Genomic DNA, 21,655 nt, shown 5'->3' with positions numbered 1-21,655 from the left:
TGTAGTCAGAACAGATTTCTGTTGGGTATTCTGTATCTTTAAGGAGATGGAGCCAATGCTGCAAAGCTTCCTTGATAGCCAAAAGCCTCTTGTTAAAAACACTGTAGTTCCTTTTAGCTGGAAGAAGTTGCCCAGAAGAGAATGCTCAACTGTAGGAGCATAGCTCCCAGACTGAAATCAGAAGCATCAGCCTATACAATTAGGTGATGATGGATCTGTACAAGGTGAATGTTGTTTGAGCTGAAGAAAGCTTTATTGGACATTGAAATCTTACTTAAAGGCCATTGAAATTCACTTATTGATAAGATGATTCAGTGATGTGGACATGGTAACAAATTTAGGAATAAATTTATTGTAAAAATTGGCAAAGATCCCAAAAATGTTGTATGACCCAGATGTTCTTGTAATGTTTTTTATGGTCAAAAGCCCAGAAGTATAACCTAAATAGCTTGGATGGGGGGGGCGGGGTCCAAGACAGAACGGATTCTACTATAGCTGGATCCATGAATTCCTTTTAAAGAAATATGGTAGCCCAAAACAGCACAGTTTAGCCTAGATCTGCAGAATAAATCAGCAAATCATCTAGATTTACAATCAGAATAAAAATTCACAGACAATATGATTCACACTTTTGAAGAGCATACATATGCTCATACCGATAGAAATGGCTGTTATGAAAAGAGTGAAAAGATGCAGGCTGCCTCTCCCTCACAAAAGAAGCATGCTTCTAGTCCTCATAGAAAAAGCAGAAAGAAGTGGACAAAAACTGCCTCTCTCAATTGTTTCTATATGGTTTCATTTGAAAATAGAGTACTCACTGGAATTTGTATTGAATCTTGCTTCTAACACATCATATCAATCAGAGCAATTAGATTCTTGTTCCTTGAATTAACTGTTTGCAATCCAGATTGCGGTGGGGGGAGGGGGGGCAGGGGAGATGGAAGGAGGAACCTGATAGGTCCATAGGGCCTAACCGTATAATCAAACTTCCCATAACAAGAATCAAAACCCTTGGTCATGACAATCAGATTGTGATTGGTTTAGTTTGGTAAAAAGGTGTGTGTTCTGTAGCATTATAAGAGTTCATAATGCAAACTATAATGGTTAAAGAGTTCAAGAGCCAGTAATCATGGACCACACATAGGAAAACATCTTTCTTCTTGACAAAAAAAGTAGACACATTACCTTTCTGCAAGTTCTCACTAATAAATTCCTTTCAACAAGCTAGCTCTGTATGTGACTGAGTAGTGGTGTTTTGTGATAATTTATATTCAAGGAACAAGACTGAGTATGCAATGGTTCTATTACTGCCTGTATTTTCAGGCAAGGTGCAAGGGTGTACTTGCTGAATGAAGGTGAGTGTAGATGGTTGAGATCCTGCAGCTGTAAGTCTTGCATACAATTGCATGCAAGGGAGTGCCTTATCAGGGGATTCAGTGTGTGAAGTAACTGGGTTCTCCACAATACAGACATAGGCTTTTTGTGCATGAGCACAACCTATCTTTGGCAAATATTGGGGCCTTGCTAATTCTCAGATGCGTTGGTTCAGTTTCCAAAATCTCACATGCATGGTGATGAGGAGACAAAAAAAGAGAATAGTAGTGACTTTCCTTCCTGACTTTCTACAGCATTTTATCACATCTTGAACTGTTGCCGAAGCCAACCTAGATTAATGCTGTCATATTCTCTGCAATGCATTGACAAGTGGGTTTGTCTCATATTTCTTCTGACAGACCCTCCCTGAATTGGTCAGTTAAGCCTCTTTCATTCCAGCCCACATGCTGAACTAACAGCTGAATCTCAGCAGCATACTCTTGCACTGAATGCTTATTCTGTAGCAAGTGATGGATTTTTCACAGTTAGCAGTCATTTGTTTGAGTCAATTGTCAAATTTAACTCTTTGACCATGCTATTAAATCAGTATGGTTGTCCAAGTCTGGGTTCTTCTAAATCAAAGGGGGGGGGGGAGGTGCTTTTACATCTGTCACAGTTATTAGGTTAATTATTGTAGGGGGGGAGCAGTGTCAATCTATGGTAGCCAAAAATCAGCAAGAATCTGTTAGCACCTCTTCAGACCAACACATTTTATGAAAAAGCATAAACTTTGGTGAACTGTAGCTCATGCATAGAGTGGTTAAGCTGATGGAGGATTTAAATTGGGATGAGGCAAGGTCGGGGCAAGAAAAGGTAGTTATGTAGGTTACATGTAAGACAGATTACAACTGGCAATTGTACTATTTTAAAAAAATGTGTTTGTTAAGACTTTTTGAGATAACCTGAAATTTTTTAATATATATGAGTTGTATAGTCTCTCACTCTATAGTGCTGATGTAGTTTTGTTGTTCCAAAACAGCTACCCTGAGATCTATAATCAGGTATCTTGGGAAATTAAAATACTCTGATATTACTCTGTCCTTGTTTTGACTCCTGATGTTAAACTCATGTCCATTAATTGTTTTGCACAAATTCTGGCCTGGTTGTCCAATGAAGAATCCAGAGGAGCATTGCTGACAGATGATGGCATGTATCTAATTAAAAGAAGAGCATGTGAAGGTGCTGCTAATCTTGTGTGTAAAGCTGTTGGGTCCTGTGATGGTACTGTTGTTGTAAATGTGGGGGTAAAGTAGACATCTGGGTTTGTTGCAAGGTCTATGGTTAGCATCATTGCTTGTTGCTTGTGAGAATCTGTTTCAGGTTGGGTAAGTATAAGTAAGTATGGATCAACTACCCAGTGCCTTAGAAGGGTATTGTGGGTAGTGGCTACCACAGCTAAGATCCCAAAGAAAGAATAAATGCTAGATGCCAGAATGATAGTATATGACAAAGTTTTATTAATAGAAGCAATAACAATAAAAACGATATACTTACTAAGGGGAGCTCTTGTCCTGCTCAGCTGGATGGATCAACAGCAGGAGAGGCTACTCGTAATCACTTGTGTCTATGCTTAGGGGTCTTTTAGTACATGCATTTATAGCCCTGGGCTCTCCCCTCCTATCTGGCATGAAGAAATGGTGCCAGAGTGATTAATCACCAAGCTGGTATTTTGGCATTCATATCAGTAAAAATGTATGTGGGGAAAAGCATTATTTCCTGCTCTCTAAGCTGAATGGGGGAAATTGATCAATGGGAATGGGAAGGCAGTTATGTGGCTAGCAAGAGCAAAGGGTTAACTGCCTTGTTAGTTAGAGCAGTCAGGTCAATTACATTGTTAGCACAAGAGTGGTTACACTGTTAGAGAGTAGAAAGGAGAAGAAGGGAAAGCTGCAAGCTCATTGTCTCTGCTTTGCAGTGTAGAGCTTCCTTTGGAGAAAAGAAGAAAGCACGGAGAAGCTAGCTTGACCAAGCCAAGGTTGCTGCATTGATCAGCTGTGCAGGATAATTTTTACATCGAAAGGGCAGTATCATTGTCCAGTATGGGTTATAGCTTATTAATATATTTTAGTGACTAACAGCTGGGTAAATCCTATGAGAATTTGGTTGATAGGAAAGCCACCTGGTCTCGGGAACATACAGTTTGTATTGTATGAGGAAGGTAATAAATTGGATTCCCATAGTATGTGTCATGCAAATAAGCTGATACTTGATGTCAAAATGGCTTTATTTGCTGCAACAATGGCTGCAAAGGCTTGTGCTGGTGCAGAGATCACCAGTTGTGAGGGAGATTCTAGGACACTGTCTGGCCTGAGTCTACATGGGGTCCTTTGTTTTGTTCTGGTCGATTGTTGTTGGTTTTTTTTGGGGGGGTACTGTTTCTGAGACTGGATTAAGCATAGATTACTTGGGGCCTTGAATGATAGTTAACAAGTTTGTTAGAGGACCAGTAACCCTAGTAAAATGTTTGAAAGACCACCTTTTCCCAGTTTCACCTGCCCAACCCACCATATCAGGGAGGTAGGGTATGCTATGGGTCCCCCCTGTTAAGGAGATCCATCTAGTGGGACCAAGAAGAAGGGCCTTTTCCGTGGTGGCTCCTTCCCTGTGGAACATCGTCCCCTCAGAGACAAGACTGGCCCCCACCTTGATGCTCTTCCACAAGGCCCTGAAGACATGGTTTTGCCAGCAGGCCTGGGGATCCCAGGTTGACCCAGAACCCATCAAATTCTTAGGTTTTAGGCAAAGATTCTCCTCCTATAGAGTAGGTTTGGTGGTTTGGCTTTACACCAGGTCTCAGTGTTACATTTCAGCTGTTTGCACTCTTAACTCCTTATTCAGCCTTGGCTGAATAACTCTCAAGATACTGAGGCAACTTTTAGGTTTAGTGTACTCTTACAATCTATTCAGGTTCTGTAACAAAAATACAACAATGTCACTTGTGGCAATAAACAAAATATACTGTTTCCAATCACCAAATTGTTTCAACTTGCTTATATTACTAAATGATTTGGATATTTAATAACAATGAATTTTTAGAAAGAGTTTGACTTGCTAAACAGAGTTCCAGACTGAGTTCAGCAGAAGTCACCCCTTGCTAGACTCAAACCATCTGGAGATCAATAAGGTCTTGCACTACTCTGAACTCTGCCATCTTTTTAAACATATTTTGCATTAAATGTCTTTGTTGTGAATTCCATTCTCTTTTTGTAATGCATACAGTGTATTTTGTGTCTGCTGTCCTTATAAAACCATGCAGTTTGGCATAGATTCTGTTTGATTGCTTCTATGTAGAATCAGGACCTTAGTCTGCTAAACTGTCTAAAAGATTTAGATTCTGTCCCTCAAAGAAACCTTGTGAATGACTACAAAGATTGAGAGAAAGAGACTTAAGGTAGCATTAATAGGCAGAGGTTTGCTTATATTTAGAGCTAACTGAACAATCTAGAACTGCACGCATGTTGAGTGTTGATTTATCGGATTAGTGAGAAAGAGACATTGATGAATCACTAAGAGGCCAAAAGTGTACCAATTTGCATGATGTAGCTTATCATGTGCATCCTGGCAAAGGAAGGATCATTACAAGGGATTTTAGGTTGTGCATTTTACCAGATAGCTGCCTGATGCGGCTCCATCAAAGGGATTTAATGGTATGTATTCTAGCATAAAAGCTTTGAGGGCAGGGGAGAATCTAGTTAAAACATGCATCAGTTCTTGCTGAGATCATAGATTTAAATATCACACAAGTTTTGTCGATACGAAGTCTTTCTGGTTTCAACATTTGGATTCACTATGTAAAAGAGTAAATGAATGTTACTCAGTATAGTACTAGACTGATACATTTCATGATATGTGGAGGACATTCATCTATTAATGGCTGTATAATTTCAGAGATGAAAGATTATATGACAAGTTAAAACTTGTTGAAGGCACCAAATGCACTCATTTTTCAGCTGAAACAGATATAGGACCTTCTGCCAGTTGTACCTAACCACTGCACAAAGATGTTGTGGCAATATCTTTTTCTATCATGTTCCCATGAAGTTGCCTTCATCTTCTCCCCAGCCCATGGTGAGAGAGGCTTAAGTTGTCCTTAACTGTACCCATGATAAAAGTAGTGTTTTTCCACATAATGGTGGTAGTAACAGTTGGCAGTTGCATGGCATAAAAAATCTGACACACTTCACTGCTCTTACCGGGTGACCTGTAGAGTTTGGATTCAGCTGGGTACATATTAGGCATTTCAGGCTGATACAGGCACATCTCTCTCTTCTAATTCCCAGACTCCCACCTCAATCAATCACTATTCTGTTTCTTGACATTCCAAAAACATAGGAAATGACTCTCCCACTTCTGCAAAGTGGTAGGAGCTACCTTCTGTCTGATTTTTCAGTCATGTGATTATACTCTGGGTGCAGAAATAGCACCAGTGGGAGCTTCTACTGCTTCTGCAAGATTGATGTGGGGCTGTTGCCATATAAAGTAGACTTGTGCAGTTGTACAACAGTGCTAAAGCCATTACTCATTTACCATATTTTTATATGCTTGCACACATATTGCATGTGTGTGACTTTGTGAACCTGTTCTCTTCGCAGTTCCTTTATTTATCAAAGAAAGGGCTCACAGTCAACAGATGCTTCCCTCTTGACACATTGCAATATGATTGGTGAATGTTTTCTTACGAGGTGTGGAAAGCCACAGAGATGGCCTTGGAGAAGCTATGTGGAAACAGTTACAAACCATGCTTTAAGCCTGGGAGATGAAGAAAATATTAGAAAGAAACTCAAAGAGGGAACCAAAAGCACACTCTCACTTTCAAGATTTTGTTGTTATAGCCTGTATCAATAGAGTTCCTATCTTGTTTGAGGAGTCTGTTTCCTGTCCTGGCCTTCCTGAAAAGGTTGACATCAACCAATTTCAGAGAAGAAAAAGCAGGCAAACCTGGAGAAAACAAGCAATCACTTTACTTAACATGCCCTCCAGAGGCATAATAGGACACCACTAGAAGCAACAGAGCTAGGATAAGGATCTGAATAGAACTAGCAAATGTTATTACTATATGGTTTTCTGCTGACATAAGAATGAATAACTACTACTACATCTCAGCTGTAGAGAAATCCCCATAGTCAGGATATACAATATCTTTTGGCATACATTCCTCCAAGCATCACATTAATGGGTCAATAGGATGTAAAATATCATTGTCACACACTTTTTCATTAAAAGATGTTGCTTTAGCCCAGGCCTGCACAATTTGTAGAGGGGAAAGGGCCACACTGATAAATTAAAAATAATTGCAGGCCACAAAGAATAGCTGGTGCACCAATTGATTTTTGTGGCCTAGTGGTACAGTGGCAGCAATGCAGCTGGCAGCTTCAGTAGGGCCTGGAGGTGTGGGAAGTGCTCAGCGGTACATCTTTTGGGTATGATGGAGTGATGATATTGATTTACCCCTAAAATCAAAAGGAAAGACACTGCTTAATCCTTGATATTTCCCCATTAATAATTAGTAAGACCTATAGTAGAGAAATGAGAGGAGCTAATGCATATAATTTTCTATAGCAGATAGGCTGTTTAACATTTTAAACTGTTCTGGAGAGACAATGAGGGACCACATAATTTTCAAAGATAGCTACTTTTCCTCAGATAGCAATCTTCACTAATCGCAATTTTGTCCCCTTTTGGAAAAGAGGAACAAAACCTGTATCTATCCTCCAGTGCAATGTAACAAAACAATGATGTTTGTTTACATTTCCTAGGAAAATTTTACAAGGCACCAAAATGCCTGGTGGACCACAGAACATGTTTTTAATTGTTCCCACTCCAGTGTTTTCAGAGCTTTGTAGAATTCTCAAAATTAGCTGAGAAAGACATACTTTATTTGAAACTGATATGGAGAAGTAGTTTGGATGTTTTATGTAATACAGAATTCTGTATGGGCTTTTATTAATCTACCTGAGCCCAAGCGCTCTGGCTGGATCAGTCCAGTTCATGTGAACTGATTTTTTTTTTTTTTAATAAATCTAAGAAGTCATCTAGTTTGGGGCAAACTTGGATCTATTGATCTCTTCCTACACATGAGTAAGTTGCTTCCATGCAAGGGGAAATCTCCATCCCTGGGAACTGTCATGGAACTTGCTTGCTGGGCTGAGCCGACCAAGGGCACAGCAAAGCCAATTGGAAACTTGGCTGCAGTTTGCAAAGAAAAGCCTGGGTCCAGTTATCCCCATGAGCTGTCCTGTACATCTCACCCACAAGGGGAGGAATCAAGCTGAAAGGAAAGAACAAGCACAGGAGAATGGATTGACCATGTGGGGGATGCAAGGTCTACAAAATAATCTTTCTAGGTAGAATTTTTTATAGGTATATCAGCCCCACCCCACCTCTCCAATCATGATCCTTTAGCATTCAGCCTGGGAGAAGTATGAATCAGCTACTGGGGATTGGGGACAAAGATATATGGCACCTGTTGCCTGCTTGACTAAACATCCCCAGGTGTCCACATGTTGTTGAACCTCTGTACAATCATCAGGACAGGCTTTTCCATAAACAAAAAGCAGCACTGGAGGAGGAATTCAGAAAAGAGAAAGAATGGCTAGAAAAAAAAATGAAACCCCCTTTCCCAGAGTGTAGCTTCCATATATATGAGAAAAAGCATAGGAGATCTTGACTCCAAATCTCTCATATCATGTAACATCCTTAACTTTTCTAACCCCAACCCATGTTAGGGAGAGTGATTAATGGATGCTTTTCCCCCCCCTGCCAGCTGGTGACATTTAGTGGGAGGAGAAACAAAGCAAATAACTTTTCTTAACTTGGCTTCCAATAAATCTGTAGGATAGTACAACTCCCTTGTAACTGAGGCAGAAAAGGCCATACTTTCTGCCAGCTGAAGACTGGAGGTAAGGATTTTAACATGGCCAGGAGAAAGAGCCTGTAGACATGATCAAGAGTGGTAATTGCTATTATGTATTAGATGCATTTTTCTTGATCGTATTATTCAAATTTTTGACTGCAGTAACAACTTTGAATTGTTTTTAGACAGTTGCTCAGAAATGTTTGAATTGTCTGCAGAAAAAATTATTCAATATATGTGTATTTCATATATATATGACTGGACTATATATATATATATATATATATATATATATATATATGTGAACTAGTTCCAGAGTTGGTTACTGAAATCATCAGTTTAGGCCTTCCGCAACCACTAGAAAAGTTCTGGATCCCCTCTTCCTGTGTACTGGTATGAGGGAATTTGTAAACTCATACTTTGAAAGGACTTCAAAGTTCAGTCTATCCACTATTGAAAAGAATACAGTATTTGTTTTTCATATTGGTACCCACATGCTCCCAGAAAAGTCAGTCTGATGCAGTATACAACATTAATTGGCAATTAAACTGTTATTTAACATAAACAAAAATAACAATAAAACCTTACGTCACATTATTCAAACAACCATTAATACCTGACATCAAGTATAGTTCAGGAAGGTACTGCTAGCTTATCAAAGTAAGTTTCCAAATTAGGTTTGAAAGTGATCAGAGAGGATAAAGATCATATATGAGTGGGGAGGAAGTTCCATTGCACTGGGGCCACTAGAAGGAAGGCTCCAGACCTGGTTAATTCCAACTGGCCTCTTTCCTGGGCAGCATTTTCAGCAGACACTTAGTTGATGAGTGGACAAGACAAGACGGGGCGTAAAGCCACACCTTTAGCAAGTCTAATAGTAATCCATCCCTGGTTTTGCCCCAAATACAGACCCTTAATATTGTTACTCCTCGAGTACGTCCAGAAGATTGCAGCATTGGACTTTTGCCAAGGAATCACGACAAGAATCGCTGCATGGATGTGCTTCCTTTGGATCGGTGCCTCCCCTTCCTTATCTCTGTTGATGGAGAATCAAGCAACTATATTAATGCTGCACTCATGGATGTAAGTAAAACTCTTCTTATGTGTGTATAAAACTGAATAATTTGGGGCACTATTGTCTTTCCATCACATTTGTATCCCCTGCTTCTTCCAAAGAACTGAGAAAGCTATAAATACATTGCAACTTATTTTTATCCTGTTTGATCAGTTGGACTGAGAAAGAGCGATTGCCATGGCTGGAAGGGAATTTGAACCCAGGATATCCTGGTCTGAGTCCTGCACATTATCCATATAGGGAGCAAAGGGGATGGCCTCGAGTAAAAGATTCAGAAGCCATTACAAAAACAAACCAAGTATAAGCATGCCTTGAGCACTGGGAAAGGAGAAAGTAGTAGGAAGAGACTCAGGCTGGCTCCTTCCTGACTCCCTGAAGTATAAGAAGGAGGAGAAGGTACAACACAATGAGACTTGTAAGATTCAGTTAATATGAAGGTTAGTTCTAGTCGTCTTCTGGACATCCTTGAAGGGCTGATAATCTAGTAACCTATTGGCTATGGCAGAACATGAGAATGTAAAGGCAATAGGGTAGGATTACAAAATATTCAGTAAGGTCTTCTTCCTGTACTTTTTTATGTAATTTAAGGCTAAATCTTTCTTGGCTTTTCATTCATGGAAATTTATAGCGAAATGTAACATGTCACCTCCCCAACCCCATCGTGAGAAAAGTTAATGGATTAAGAATGGATGATAACATGCTCAGTTTCAGTAATGCCTGAAAACAGCTTCTGTGAAAATATTCCAATTCCTCCTCTTTCCTCAGGCAGGGACAGAGAGGTAACCTAGCTTCAAACGCTAAAGATGGCTCACATGATATGCTAGTCCCTAATTAAGAACAATTCCAACTTCTATCAGTCTCAGTCCTACCCGCTTTAGGAAATGTTATTAAGATAGTGGAGAGTCAGCTACGGATAATCCTAGAGGAAACAGATTACCTGGATCCCTAATCAGTATTCAGACCCAGAGGTAGGATAGAAACAGCATTAATCACTTTGGTAGCTTTGGATCATTTTCCTCAATAAATAAATGAACAAATATAATATTTTTGACTCATTTCTTTAATTGGGTTCTCTTTAGTTTTAGGACTTATGTGGAAAACAGATCACATTTTAGGTCATACTTAGGCAGAAATATTGACAAGGGTTCACAAACTTTTAAGTACCATGGTAGAACAGAATACAGCAATCAGCTGGGCTCTAGCTAGATCTCTAGCAGATCCCAGCATTGCAGAATAACATCTATTTTATGGTCCCTGCACTGGTTCCCAGTAAGTTTCTGGGCCCAATTCAAAGTGAGGGTCCTTACTTTTCAAGCCCTACATTGCACAGCAGAAGGATTGCCTTATCCATAAGGAGTCTTCCCATCCTGTTGGAGTGAACTGAGGGGAACGTGAGCCAGAAGACAAGCCTTAGCAGTCATGGCCCCAACTCTATAGAACATGCTAACCTGGGGAGACACTTTTGCTCCTGGGTTTTGACCTTCCTTTTCAGTGACCCTCTAAGGATTAGTGGCAAAGGGGATGACTGTGTTTTATCTATTCCTGATTATTTTTTATTAATAAGATTGCTGTATAGATTAATAAGAGTGCTGTACACTCCCAGAGTTGTGAGACTGGGATGGTGTAAAAATTATATTGATAAATAGTGAAGGAATGAAGTGTGCTAATGGTTATACTGTAGGTTATAATACAATGATTTTGATAATTTTGGCCTAATGAAAAACACCATGGTGCACGTGCTGTAAAAGTATGCAATGGACATAATGTGTATTTTACAAATGTGTAAACGTTAATATAATTTTAGGATCAAAAGCATATAAAATATGAAAGAATAATCAAGCCTTTAAAAAAAAAATAGGCAAAAATTGGATAAGGACTGGCTTTATGGCTGAACACATATAAAAATGAACCCAAATTAAAATAATCAGATTCTATCAACATTAGCTAAAAATGGCCTGACTCCGTGTAATATTCCTTTCATCCTATGAATGATCACTTTTAAGAGCATGATACGGGGAGGATGTCTTCCACAGGTTAATTGGAAAGTGACATGTCATAAGGAGAAGCGGGGGCGGGGGGGGGGGGACCCTGATGTGTATCTTCCTGTCTAGCACATATTTACTGAAGATTCTATGTCTTATATTCAGCTGTCTGGGGTACAGTTGTTATAAATCCTTGAATCTAGCTTTGAAAGAAAGAAATCCAAAATGTAGTCCCATATTTTTCCTTCCTTCTCTCCTCTGTCCTAACACTTCCTCAGTTATGATTATCAGGGAGCACCCTTGCTACAAAACCTAAGCTTTGCATGTTTCACAATTTAAATAAATAAATGCCTTCAGCTGCAGTATGTAATCTTGTCAGAGTGACTCACAGGCATTGTGATAGCAAGTATGCATCTGTTCCCTAACAGTTGAGTGCACAGGGCCTTTACTGCTTCACTAAGCAAAAGCTGTTATTTTACACAAACCTTCTGTGTCTAACTTTGGGCAGCTGCCAGCAATAAAACTGTTGGAGTATTTTTGTTTTTGTTTTCATTTATCTTTACAAAGATTCCACACAGAGACAAATTCCACACTAAACACTTAAGGGATTTTCATGCCTCGTACCTTCCTTCTGACCTACCTACCCTACCTTGATTTCAGACATGGCTTGCATTTAGTTAGGGGATAACTTTACAATAGGTGCCTAACTCTATAGTCGTATATATGGTATCATATTCAGGACATACCAACATGATGATTTCATTCCTGTAACATCTCTAACCATATATATATATAAAAACTTTTAAAAATGATCAGACAATCATATATAGCAGTATCTCCAGGTGCTATTCTGTCCCTTAAGTAACAAAAATATTCTTTTTGTTTTAATTATTTAAAAGCATAGCCCTCTTTTCATTAAAAATCATCCCCGAGCAGGATAAATACCATTACATATGAAAATTGAAGAAACAAATGCTGGTTCTTTGCCTCTCTGGGAAGGACACTTTTGGCAGTTGCTTGGGGAACAGAAAGGGAATGTCAGGTTGACCTCCTGCAGCACGTGGCTGCATCTTGGTGTCCTTCCAGTGATGACTTGTGTCCTTGCCTCACTAGTACAGTGCCAGTGTGTTCTAGGAGGCAGAAATTTCAGAGACAATTTCAAGGAAGAATCTTCTGCTGATGTACATCTAAGCCTGGATTGAGAGAATTAGCTCAGGGTTTGGACAGTATTATTTCTGATATCTCCATCCACTTTATCCATAAACAGTTGTTACCTTGATGTAGATAAAAGAAAGTTCCTGGTTAATCTGGAATTTTCTTATATGCTGACTGTGTATTTGGATGTCTCTTTCTTCATAGCAATTCCAACCTTATTTGTTTTCTAACATGGTTTTATATTCTGTCGAAGCTTTGCTTTACAGGTGCTTGATGAAGAGTAAGAAGGGTTTGGATTTCCTGTTCCCCATTGTAAGATTCTCATAAGAAATGGCTGTTACTATCTCAGCGTGGGGCCTGATTTGTTTGGGTTTCAGAATGTTCTAAGTACTTCTCAAATGTGCTAGTTAACTGCTTTAAGGAGATGAATATCTCCTTTTCAGGCTTACCCCAATTCCTAATCCATGTATATTCTACAGATGGTAAACTGTAGGCAAAATGCAATAATACTTTAGGTATGTAATCTCCTTTTCATGCCAGCAATTTCTTATACTCTAAAGCACAGACACTGTAAATAGCAGGATCTGACCCTCTTAGCCAAATGTTTGTCACTAGATTAATGAAAATCAGTAGTGGACTTCTGTAATCTTAACTGTTGTATTGAAAAGGAATGTTGGCAGAAGCAATTTTTCAATCACAATGTTTCAGAATTAGATAAATTACATCAACTGAATTCTTCTCTGCAGTTATCAAATGTGCAGGCTGCTATAGCATCTTGTTACCCACTGAGGATCTATCCAAAATCTTCAGAAAGTTAGATATATTTCTGTTTGTTTAAAATAAAATCTAGTTATCAAGTCTGTGGTTAAAGGATGAAAGGATGAAGATAACACCTTTGGTAATCTGCAATTTTACTATGAAGCATTATCACTCTCTTTCAAACACATAAATACACACATACATAATACCACAGTCAGTCTACACTACATAGATTATTTTTTAAACCCTTACTTATTGCCAGCTTTGGTGGAAATGCATGGGGTTTTCTTCCACTTATGGGGAATAAGGAAGGCTACTATTGTCAGCATAGAAAAGACAGTGAATGATGAATGGTGAGGGAGGGAGATTGTCTCTTATTAGGAAGGCTTGGTACATTTCATCAGTATTATTTCTGGGATTGGTTTCAGTGTTAATTTATTGATTAGTTGATTGACCATACTGAGACACAACACAGTATCAACAAACAAAAGGATAAAATAGGTATAAATATACCAAAGTACAGAACAAATTATACTCCCATAAGTGTATCATCTTTGCATGAGACCCCAGCCTGCTGTATGTAACAGGCCCTCTGTTGAACAGTTTGACTATAAACTTCTGCTTGCTACATATTTCTGAATGCCCTGAAGGAAGTAGGACAATCTGTTGTGAGGTCCTGATAGGCTGTTCTGTGAAATAAAGTTTCTAAATACTGGGCCCTTCCTGGGCCATATAATTGGCACTCAAATAAGACATGTATCTAGAGCTCCACGTACACACTTCCTCTCATAGAATGGTGCATAGTAGAATTGCACATATTATTACCATGGAATCCAGCAACTCATATCTTGCTCTGGTAAGGGCTGTTCTTTGATATTGTGTCAGACCCATTATAAGATATTTTTCTATTGGAAATGTCATTTTATTCCTGGTCAACCATTTAAAGGTCTGATGCTTACAAGTGACCCTATGTCAGTTTGGGTACTGGATATTCAGGATTCTCTGTTTAAAGATTTCCTAGGTCTGGTGTCCAGCCCAAAGTAGATATTGGATTGATAACATGGACAGTTTCTTCCACAAAGTATCTCTATTTATGGAACCAAATGCTATACTAAGATCTATAAAGGATGTGAACAATTGTTTGCTTTCTATTATGTATTTCACGATGAGATAATATAGAATAAAAGTTATCTATTCTAGAATGCCCAGGCTTGAATCTGACTGGTTCTTCCACTAAGAGATTTTTCTCCATCACCCCGTTTTTAATCTTACTCAGTATACTGATAAGGCTTATGGACCTATACTTTTTGGGATCTCCTTTATCTCCTCTTTATATATGGGGACAGTGATGGAGAGTTCCCATCCTGCTTGGACACAGCCAGTATTATTCAAGAGAACACCCCTGCCAGCAGTGGGGCCCACCAATTAATGTATGTTTTTTCTGTCTAAGATTTTATGTCTAAGTCATAGAATTATCTGAAATTCAGGCTCATCTTCCTTTGGGATAGATGTGCTGCTTCTATCAATCACTAATACAAGTAATTGGATTAAATGTAAAGATGCCCTTAAGTTGACATCAACTCTTGGTGAGTGCATCCGTTCAGTTTTCTTGGCAATGTAATAGAAGTCATTTTCCACTGCTGCCTTCTGTTTCTTGTTTTTGTTTTACTCCCCAGTCTAGCCAGCAGCCCTGGAATTCCCAGGTGGGTTTCCACTCTAAGGGTTAACATCTACCTAAGATAAATGATGCTTAGGGAAAATATGTCAGAAATGTAATTGATACATTCCCAATTGCTTTTAGATTTAAGAGGAGGTCTAAAGGTAATTTCTTTTGTAATATAGGGGTAAATTGTTAGATAAAAAGAAAAAGAAGGGAGGGAAGGAAGGAAGGAAGGAAGGAAGGAAAGAAGGAAGGAAGGAAGGAAGGAAGGAAGGAAGGAAGGAAGGAAGGAAGGAAGGAAGGACGGACAGACAGACAGACTTGTGTAAATTTAGGGCAGCAGAAGCTTGTTGCGTCAAGTTAATCTATCATAGTCTAGCTTCCCCATTATTGATTTCTGTAGGAAAAGTCTTGCTTCCAGCTGGCATACTGAGTCATTTATTCTAATTGTTATGCAAAAGGAATAATTCTTGTTCCTATGCTTCTTCCCTAATGATATGAAGCCCTATTATACAGGCTGTATCCATTCAATGTGTGGCAGAAACAGAGTATGAGCTGTGATTTGTATAATCTGGTTAGGTTAATCCGTTTGCCTGTCCATAGGCTCCTAAGTGTCGATAAACAGTGACAGGTTTTTGTCGCTAACATGGATTATTTTCTCCCATTGTTTTTTCTTCCTCTAGAGCCACAAGCAACCTGCTGCCTTTATAGTTACTCAGCATCCATTGCCCAACACTGTAGCTGATTTCTGGAGACTGGTGTTTGATTACAACTGTTCTTCTGTTGTGATGCTGAATGAAATGGATGCTGCCCAAGTAGGTGGATTTTTGAGGACATAAGTATGTATGGGTCAGGCACTTTTAGTTACTACTTGGCCCATGTTGGATAAATGCATTAATCTGATTCCTGTAATAAATAGTTTGATCAGATCTGATAATAATTTCCCTCAGCAAGCAAGGGTTTGGACTAGTGAGATTTCAGGATGAACAATCCTTTGCTAAACTAGGACTGAGGATCAAGAGAATGAATTCCTTTGTATCTGTCATTAACATTTTAATGCTACATACAGAGTGTGTTCGAAGTTTCCTTAATATAAGTTAACACTCTAAGATTTTGTGTGAAGGTTGGTATTTTGCATTTCCCCTTCTTTCCTCTTGATTTGTGTTTGTTTTCCTTTCACTATGATCAGCTTTGTATGCAGTACTGGCCAGAGAAGACATCTTGTTGTTATGGGCCAATCCAAGTGGAATTTGTTTCCGCTGACATAGATGAGGATATTATTAATCGGATATTCCGGATCTGCAACATGGCAAGGGTAAATAGAAGTCAAATAATTTTCTATCATTATTCAGCCTCCAGATGTTAATTAGGATACCTTGGAATAATATAAGAGAGATGATAATCTTTGTTGTGTTGTTGTAGCTGTTCTTTCCCATGTCTGCCTGTCTCTTTTGAACATAGGACATCAAATGGGTTAGAGTTATCGAAAGGGGTCAAGTATAGGAAGTGAAGCCAAAATAGTTGTCTTGTTTCATTCTGTTTCTTCCTTATTAGAGCTTCTTTGTCAACTAGGCTTGAGAAAATTTTCTTGGTTGTCTTATCAGGTGAAGCTCCAGTTTCTACTTTCCTGAGTTCAGAATTCTGGTTTCAGATTTCTCTTTACAAAATGTTAGAATGATCTCCCCTCTTTGTTCATATCCTGCTCCTATAGTTTTGGACCCCCAGCCATTGTAGCAGTGCCAAATATCTCTATAGCTGGGGCTTAATTCCTAATTTCTGTCCTGTTTTTCTACAAGCTATATCTTATCTCTCTCTCTCTCTTCTAGCTTTTCTCTATTTGTCCCTGAACTTGAACTTGAATTTGGGAAGCATGGAATAGAGCAGGATGACAGATCTGAATCCAGATTTTCCATGAGAAAGGTCAAGGAAATACCTAATCTAGGGTTATATCTTCTATGTCCAAGAATATAGCATTGTAAATTTTAGTGTCCATTGGCTATTGTCCACAGCACCCTATAGTATGGGCAGTCAGCTAATATAAACAAAATAGAAGGACTAACATGGTTAGTGGATTTTTATTTTAATATTTCACATTTATAAGAATTGGGAGTCTCCCTTCCACTACCCTGTCAGTATATCAAACTTAACTCTACACTCTGCTGCAAAGCATTGATGATGAAAACAATTGCTCTAACAACAGATAAGGTACAAAATATCCCCTTTAACTTATCACTTGTAAGTATAATTGTGCCTGCAAATGAAGAGAGAATAGTCAGACTACTTATCAGCTACAATTTTCCTTATAAAGCTTTTAGAAAAACCTTGCAGTATGAATGCTAAATATGACCTTGATATTCATTCTTTTGAAGTAATGAAATGAATACCATTATTGTTTGTTAATTAAAAAGGTGATTTCTCTTTCCTTTTTTTTTTTTTTGTTTAAATCAAATTTAGTTTTTTATGCTAGAGCTGAGATTGCCCCCAAATTTGCTCATGGCATTCAGGAGAAAACTTACAGGTTCTGCTAGTTAATAGTAACTGTGTCTGTGTGGTAGACTTATATTTCCAGATGACAATTACAAAAGGCTGTCTTAACATGGCATCACCAGTCTCCACTCTGAAGCAGGAAAAGTGTTTCCTTAATTCTTATGATATAACTTAGGGATGTTCCAATTTATATGTTCATTAAAGGGCCAGCTGGAATAAACACTTCTGAAAATATTCCCCAGCTCCTGCAGCCGAAATGAACGAGGAATCTTCCTTCGCAGTTCTTAGGATCTAACACATGGTCTTCTGAGGGTATATAGAAATTTCCATACATTCCTTTTCACAATTCAATTAATCTGCACTCTTTTCTCTAGCCACAAGATGGATACCGTATTGTTCAGCACTTGCAGTATATTGGCTGGCCAGCATATAGAGACACTCCTCCTTCCAAGCGCTCTCTCCTGAAGGTGGTCAGGCGGTTGGAAAAGTGGCAGGAGCAATATGATGGGCGAGATGGACGGACCGTGGTCCATTGCCTGTAAGTATTTCTGCATCCTGGTTTTCTGTACTAAAGAAGGATTGCCTGTCTGAAAAGAAGGAGAAGTTGGTTACTTTGGTGGATTACCCTGCTCTATTTGATACGTGTAATTAAAGAAGTCCTAGAGATCCAAATGTCTACACAATACAGCATTATAGTATTGTTGAGCTAGAAATCAACACCTTGTTTATGTGTTTGTTTATCATTAAGCCCAACTCCCAATGACTCTGGTTCAGGGGTCATTCTAGACTGATCCCCTTCTCCATTTATAGGTATTAGAGTATATTGTGGTGGCAGTATTAGCATGTCAAATTGCTGGGTTTAGTATTTCCCTCAGTACTCCAAATCACTGTGAGAAATTTGAACGGTGGCTAAATCCAGCATGCACGCATGCTGCTTGGAATGTACAGCTGGAAAAAGAAAGTGAAAGTTTCAGCTATCCAAGGATGTCAAATATTGGCGATGACCTGTTCTTATTAACTTTCTGTCCTGAATCTCAATGTCATTTAGCTATTTGTATGCAAAATATTCATGCAAGTAAATTATATGTATGGCTACATATATAATTGTTAGTCTTGCATTTGGGTGGATCTCTTAGATCCCCTTGAAGTACTCTTCTGTTATGAACATGTGTAATTTCTTAAACCAACTCTTACTGTTTGTGCTAGGAATGGCGGTGGCCGCAGTGGCACCTTTTGTGCCATATGTAGTGTTTGTGAAATGATCCAGCAGCAGAATATCATTGATGTATTTCACATAGTGAAAACCTTACGGAACAACAAGTCCAACATGGTGGAGTCATTGGTAAGCATAAAAGGCTGACAGCTTCCTGTTCCTTGAAATAAAATATTCACATTCCCTTTTTGGTTTCTAAACATCCATTTTGGATTTGATATATTATTCAGATAACGGTAGAAATTGCAGCTACGTACTTAAAAGCCTGCTAAGGACTGCTTCCTTTAAAATACATTTCAATTATTTTTGTTTTGAAAGGCAGGCAAACAACATCTATCCATAGTGAATAAAGCCTATTAAAATGAAATCTGTTGCAATTCAGCATTCGTAAAACCCTTAAACAAGGTGGGGCTTTGCACACTTTGAGAATGATTCAGAAGAAGGCTGCTTTACCTTGTACAAGCAGAGCACTTCTCTGCTATTCAGTAAAGCTTTTCAAGCTTCTAGGTGAGTCTGAATGAAAGGTGTGGCTGCTTTAAGAATTGCTTTGAAAGATTCACAGTCTGCTTACACAAAGGCTGTGAAACCCTATTCAGAATTGTTTTCAAACTCTATGTGCAACCCTAAAAGAGAGACCTTCAGAGTTCTACATGTGTCTTTTGATGTTAATCTCTCCAGTACAGAGAGAATGATGTGAGATAACTTGTGTCTGTGGGCATATACCTGCACAGCAGACGCCGCCCCACCCCACAGACACATACATCTTTGAGGGTGGTGTGTGTTTGTTTTTTGAGAGAGAATTTAAATAATATATTCTACAATCTGAGAGAAGACTACTATATACATGTCCAGTAGTCTGGACATGTATACAGTAGTATGGGCTGTATTTATTTCATTAATAACCTTAATACTGCCTACCTGTCTATTCAAGGGGGGGAAAAGAAGCAAAACTGAAAAACAAAACAGCTAATTTTAACCATATTGGAAGAATAAAATATAGAATATTCATTATTTAAATAATATAACTTTAAAATAATATAAAAATACGGATGATATGATGTATACCTTTTCTAAAAAGACAGTTGTAGTCCTGGGGAAGAAATATATTCCCTTATTTGACAGTGTTATAAAAAAAAGTCCTTTCCTGTATGCCTGAGAAGCAGATTTCTGCAAGTGTCAATTTTTTTCAAACTAGCCCCTACAGCAAATCATAATAACTGGATAGATTTATAAAGAGTTAAGGGGCTTTATATAGGGAGACTATAAGTAACTCAGAGCTTTAAAGTTTAAATAATTCTTTAGAACTGACCCTGAAAAAATATTAGTGGCAAATGCAGGACTTTTTATGTTACTATCATAGGATCTAGGTTAGCCACTGTATTTTGGAATAATGGAAGCTTTCAGATATTTTACTTGAAATGTGATGTAATTAAGATGTGGATAACTGTTATCAGTCAGTTATGGAAAGGTCACTGGTGGCACAGTGGACAGATATTACCATCAACTGAGAATCCAAGGACAACATAAGGTCAAGGAAAGACTACCTCTCCAGACACTAAGTTGTCCAGACATGGTGAAAATTTCCATATAGTAGAATCTGCAGGAGAAGCTCTTTTGAAGATGCCTCTACTTTTACAGAAAGTTGTTTATCAGGTACATGGGAAAAGGTCTTCTCCTACATCACTCTCAAGTTATTAAAAATTCTCTCTTGGGAATTAAATTTGGCCCTCTAACTCTCCACCTTCAGAAGAGCAAGGAAGGTACAGGTTTTACAGGAGGCCCATATATACAGTATTTGTCTGTGTGTGTGTGTGTGTGTGTGTGTGTGTTGTATTTCTATCTCTTTTTGTATTTCATTTTTTTTAAAACAATGAATTTAGCTGATGTGAGTGGTCAAAGAAATTCCAATTATGTGCCATACTCTAAATTGCTACTCCTAAAATTGCCGATATTCTTCTAGCTTAGCAATTTGATGAAAGGGAACAATAATATCCCAGGGGTCACATGGAGCATTGAGTGCAAATTTGGAACCCTTTAACTTATGTATGCATCTGTGTGTGGGATTTTGGTGGGTTTGGGAGTCTAAACCTGCATGTTGAAGTAGAGCAGATTGAAAGGATGAGTCACCTGAACATTCTCTTGATTTATCATTGATTTATCATTGTGTCCTTTTTCTCTCTCTTTCAGGAACAATATAAATTTGCATATGAGGTTGCACTGGAATACTTAAGTGCGTTTTAGCTCATCAGGGCAGGGAGCTAAAAGATTCCTAAAGCCTTTGAAGGACACCGGTTCCCCACTTTACTTCAGAGGAGTAACGGGCTAAAGCGTATAAAGCTCTTCATCCTTGAATGAGAAACCAGGTCAGAGCTCAGTGCCGGAGGAGAGATCTGCTGCCATCTGTTTTTAGAACATTCTTGCCTTTTAAGCAACCTACTATGGCAACAGCAAGAGGCAGGCTGGAATATTCTGCTTTCTAATCCCTTCTGACTGCTTCTCCCTGTCATTTTGGATGTGTCTTTTTCTCTCCCTTGATGCAAACAAGGAGGGTGTGGGTGTGGGTGTGGGTGTATGTCTGTCTGTCTGTGTGTGCGTGTGTACACACACACACACACACACACACACACACATATATATATTCTATCAGCTCCACTTTCTGTGTTTCCAAAAATTCTGTTTGTTTTTTGAATTTCCTATATAAGCCATTTTGCATTAAACGGAAGCTTCATTGAACAGCAGAGTAAACCGTTGTGTTAAGTTTTTCAGATGAAAAAAACCACCATCATAAACATGTGATTTTCTGTCTGCTCTTATTGTCTTAGAAGCAGGCTACGGAATGAAGAAGCTGCCGGTTAATTTTCTGCCTTGGTTAATTCACAATGCTACTAGATTTCCAATGTTCTGCATGGGTTGGTTAAATCTTAATGGTTCATATCAGCTGCAGTGCTGGTGAAGCAACTCTGTAAAATTGCACCTCCTAGCAAAGTAAATTGAGGTCACCCTGATATTATCATCTTGTTTCAAATTATTATTGTTCCTTTGCTTGGTAATGAAGTTAGTTTCATTTTATCATAAGTATTTGGTTGTGTGCAGTGTA

The 21,655-nt window shown here is 38.6% G+C and overlaps 1 protein-coding gene across 1 annotated transcript in view; it reads left to right on the top strand.

The window, feature by feature from the left end:
• The window catches only part of PTPRT (protein tyrosine phosphatase receptor type T), a 678,601-nt gene extending 657,248 nt beyond the window's left edge, over positions 1–21,353 (top strand). Inside the window, exons 27-32 of the mRNA XM_088154570.1 lie at positions 9,137–9,310; positions 15,542–15,673; positions 16,048–16,173; positions 17,720–17,883; positions 18,552–18,687; positions 20,746–21,353. Of these exons, the coding sequence (XP_088010696.1) occupies positions 9,137–9,310; positions 15,542–15,673; positions 16,048–16,173; positions 17,720–17,883; positions 18,552–18,687; positions 20,746–20,799 (786 nt within the window). The 3' untranslated portion in view covers positions 20,800–21,353. The remainder of the gene's footprint in view (positions 1–9,136; positions 9,311–15,541; positions 15,674–16,047; positions 16,174–17,719; positions 17,884–18,551; positions 18,688–20,745) is intronic.
• Positions 21,354–21,655: the final 302 nt, after the last annotated feature.

Source organism: Python bivittatus, unplaced genomic scaffold, assembly GCF_059951505.1.
Source record: "Python bivittatus isolate LINGU-HERP-01145 unplaced genomic scaffold, Pbiv_v1 ctg000700_np1212, whole genome shotgun sequence".
Taxonomy (NCBI): domain Eukaryota; kingdom Metazoa; phylum Chordata; class Lepidosauria; order Squamata; family Pythonidae; genus Python; species Python bivittatus.
Note: the sequence above shows the minus strand (reverse complement) of the source record. Positions and strands in the feature narration are given on the sequence as shown.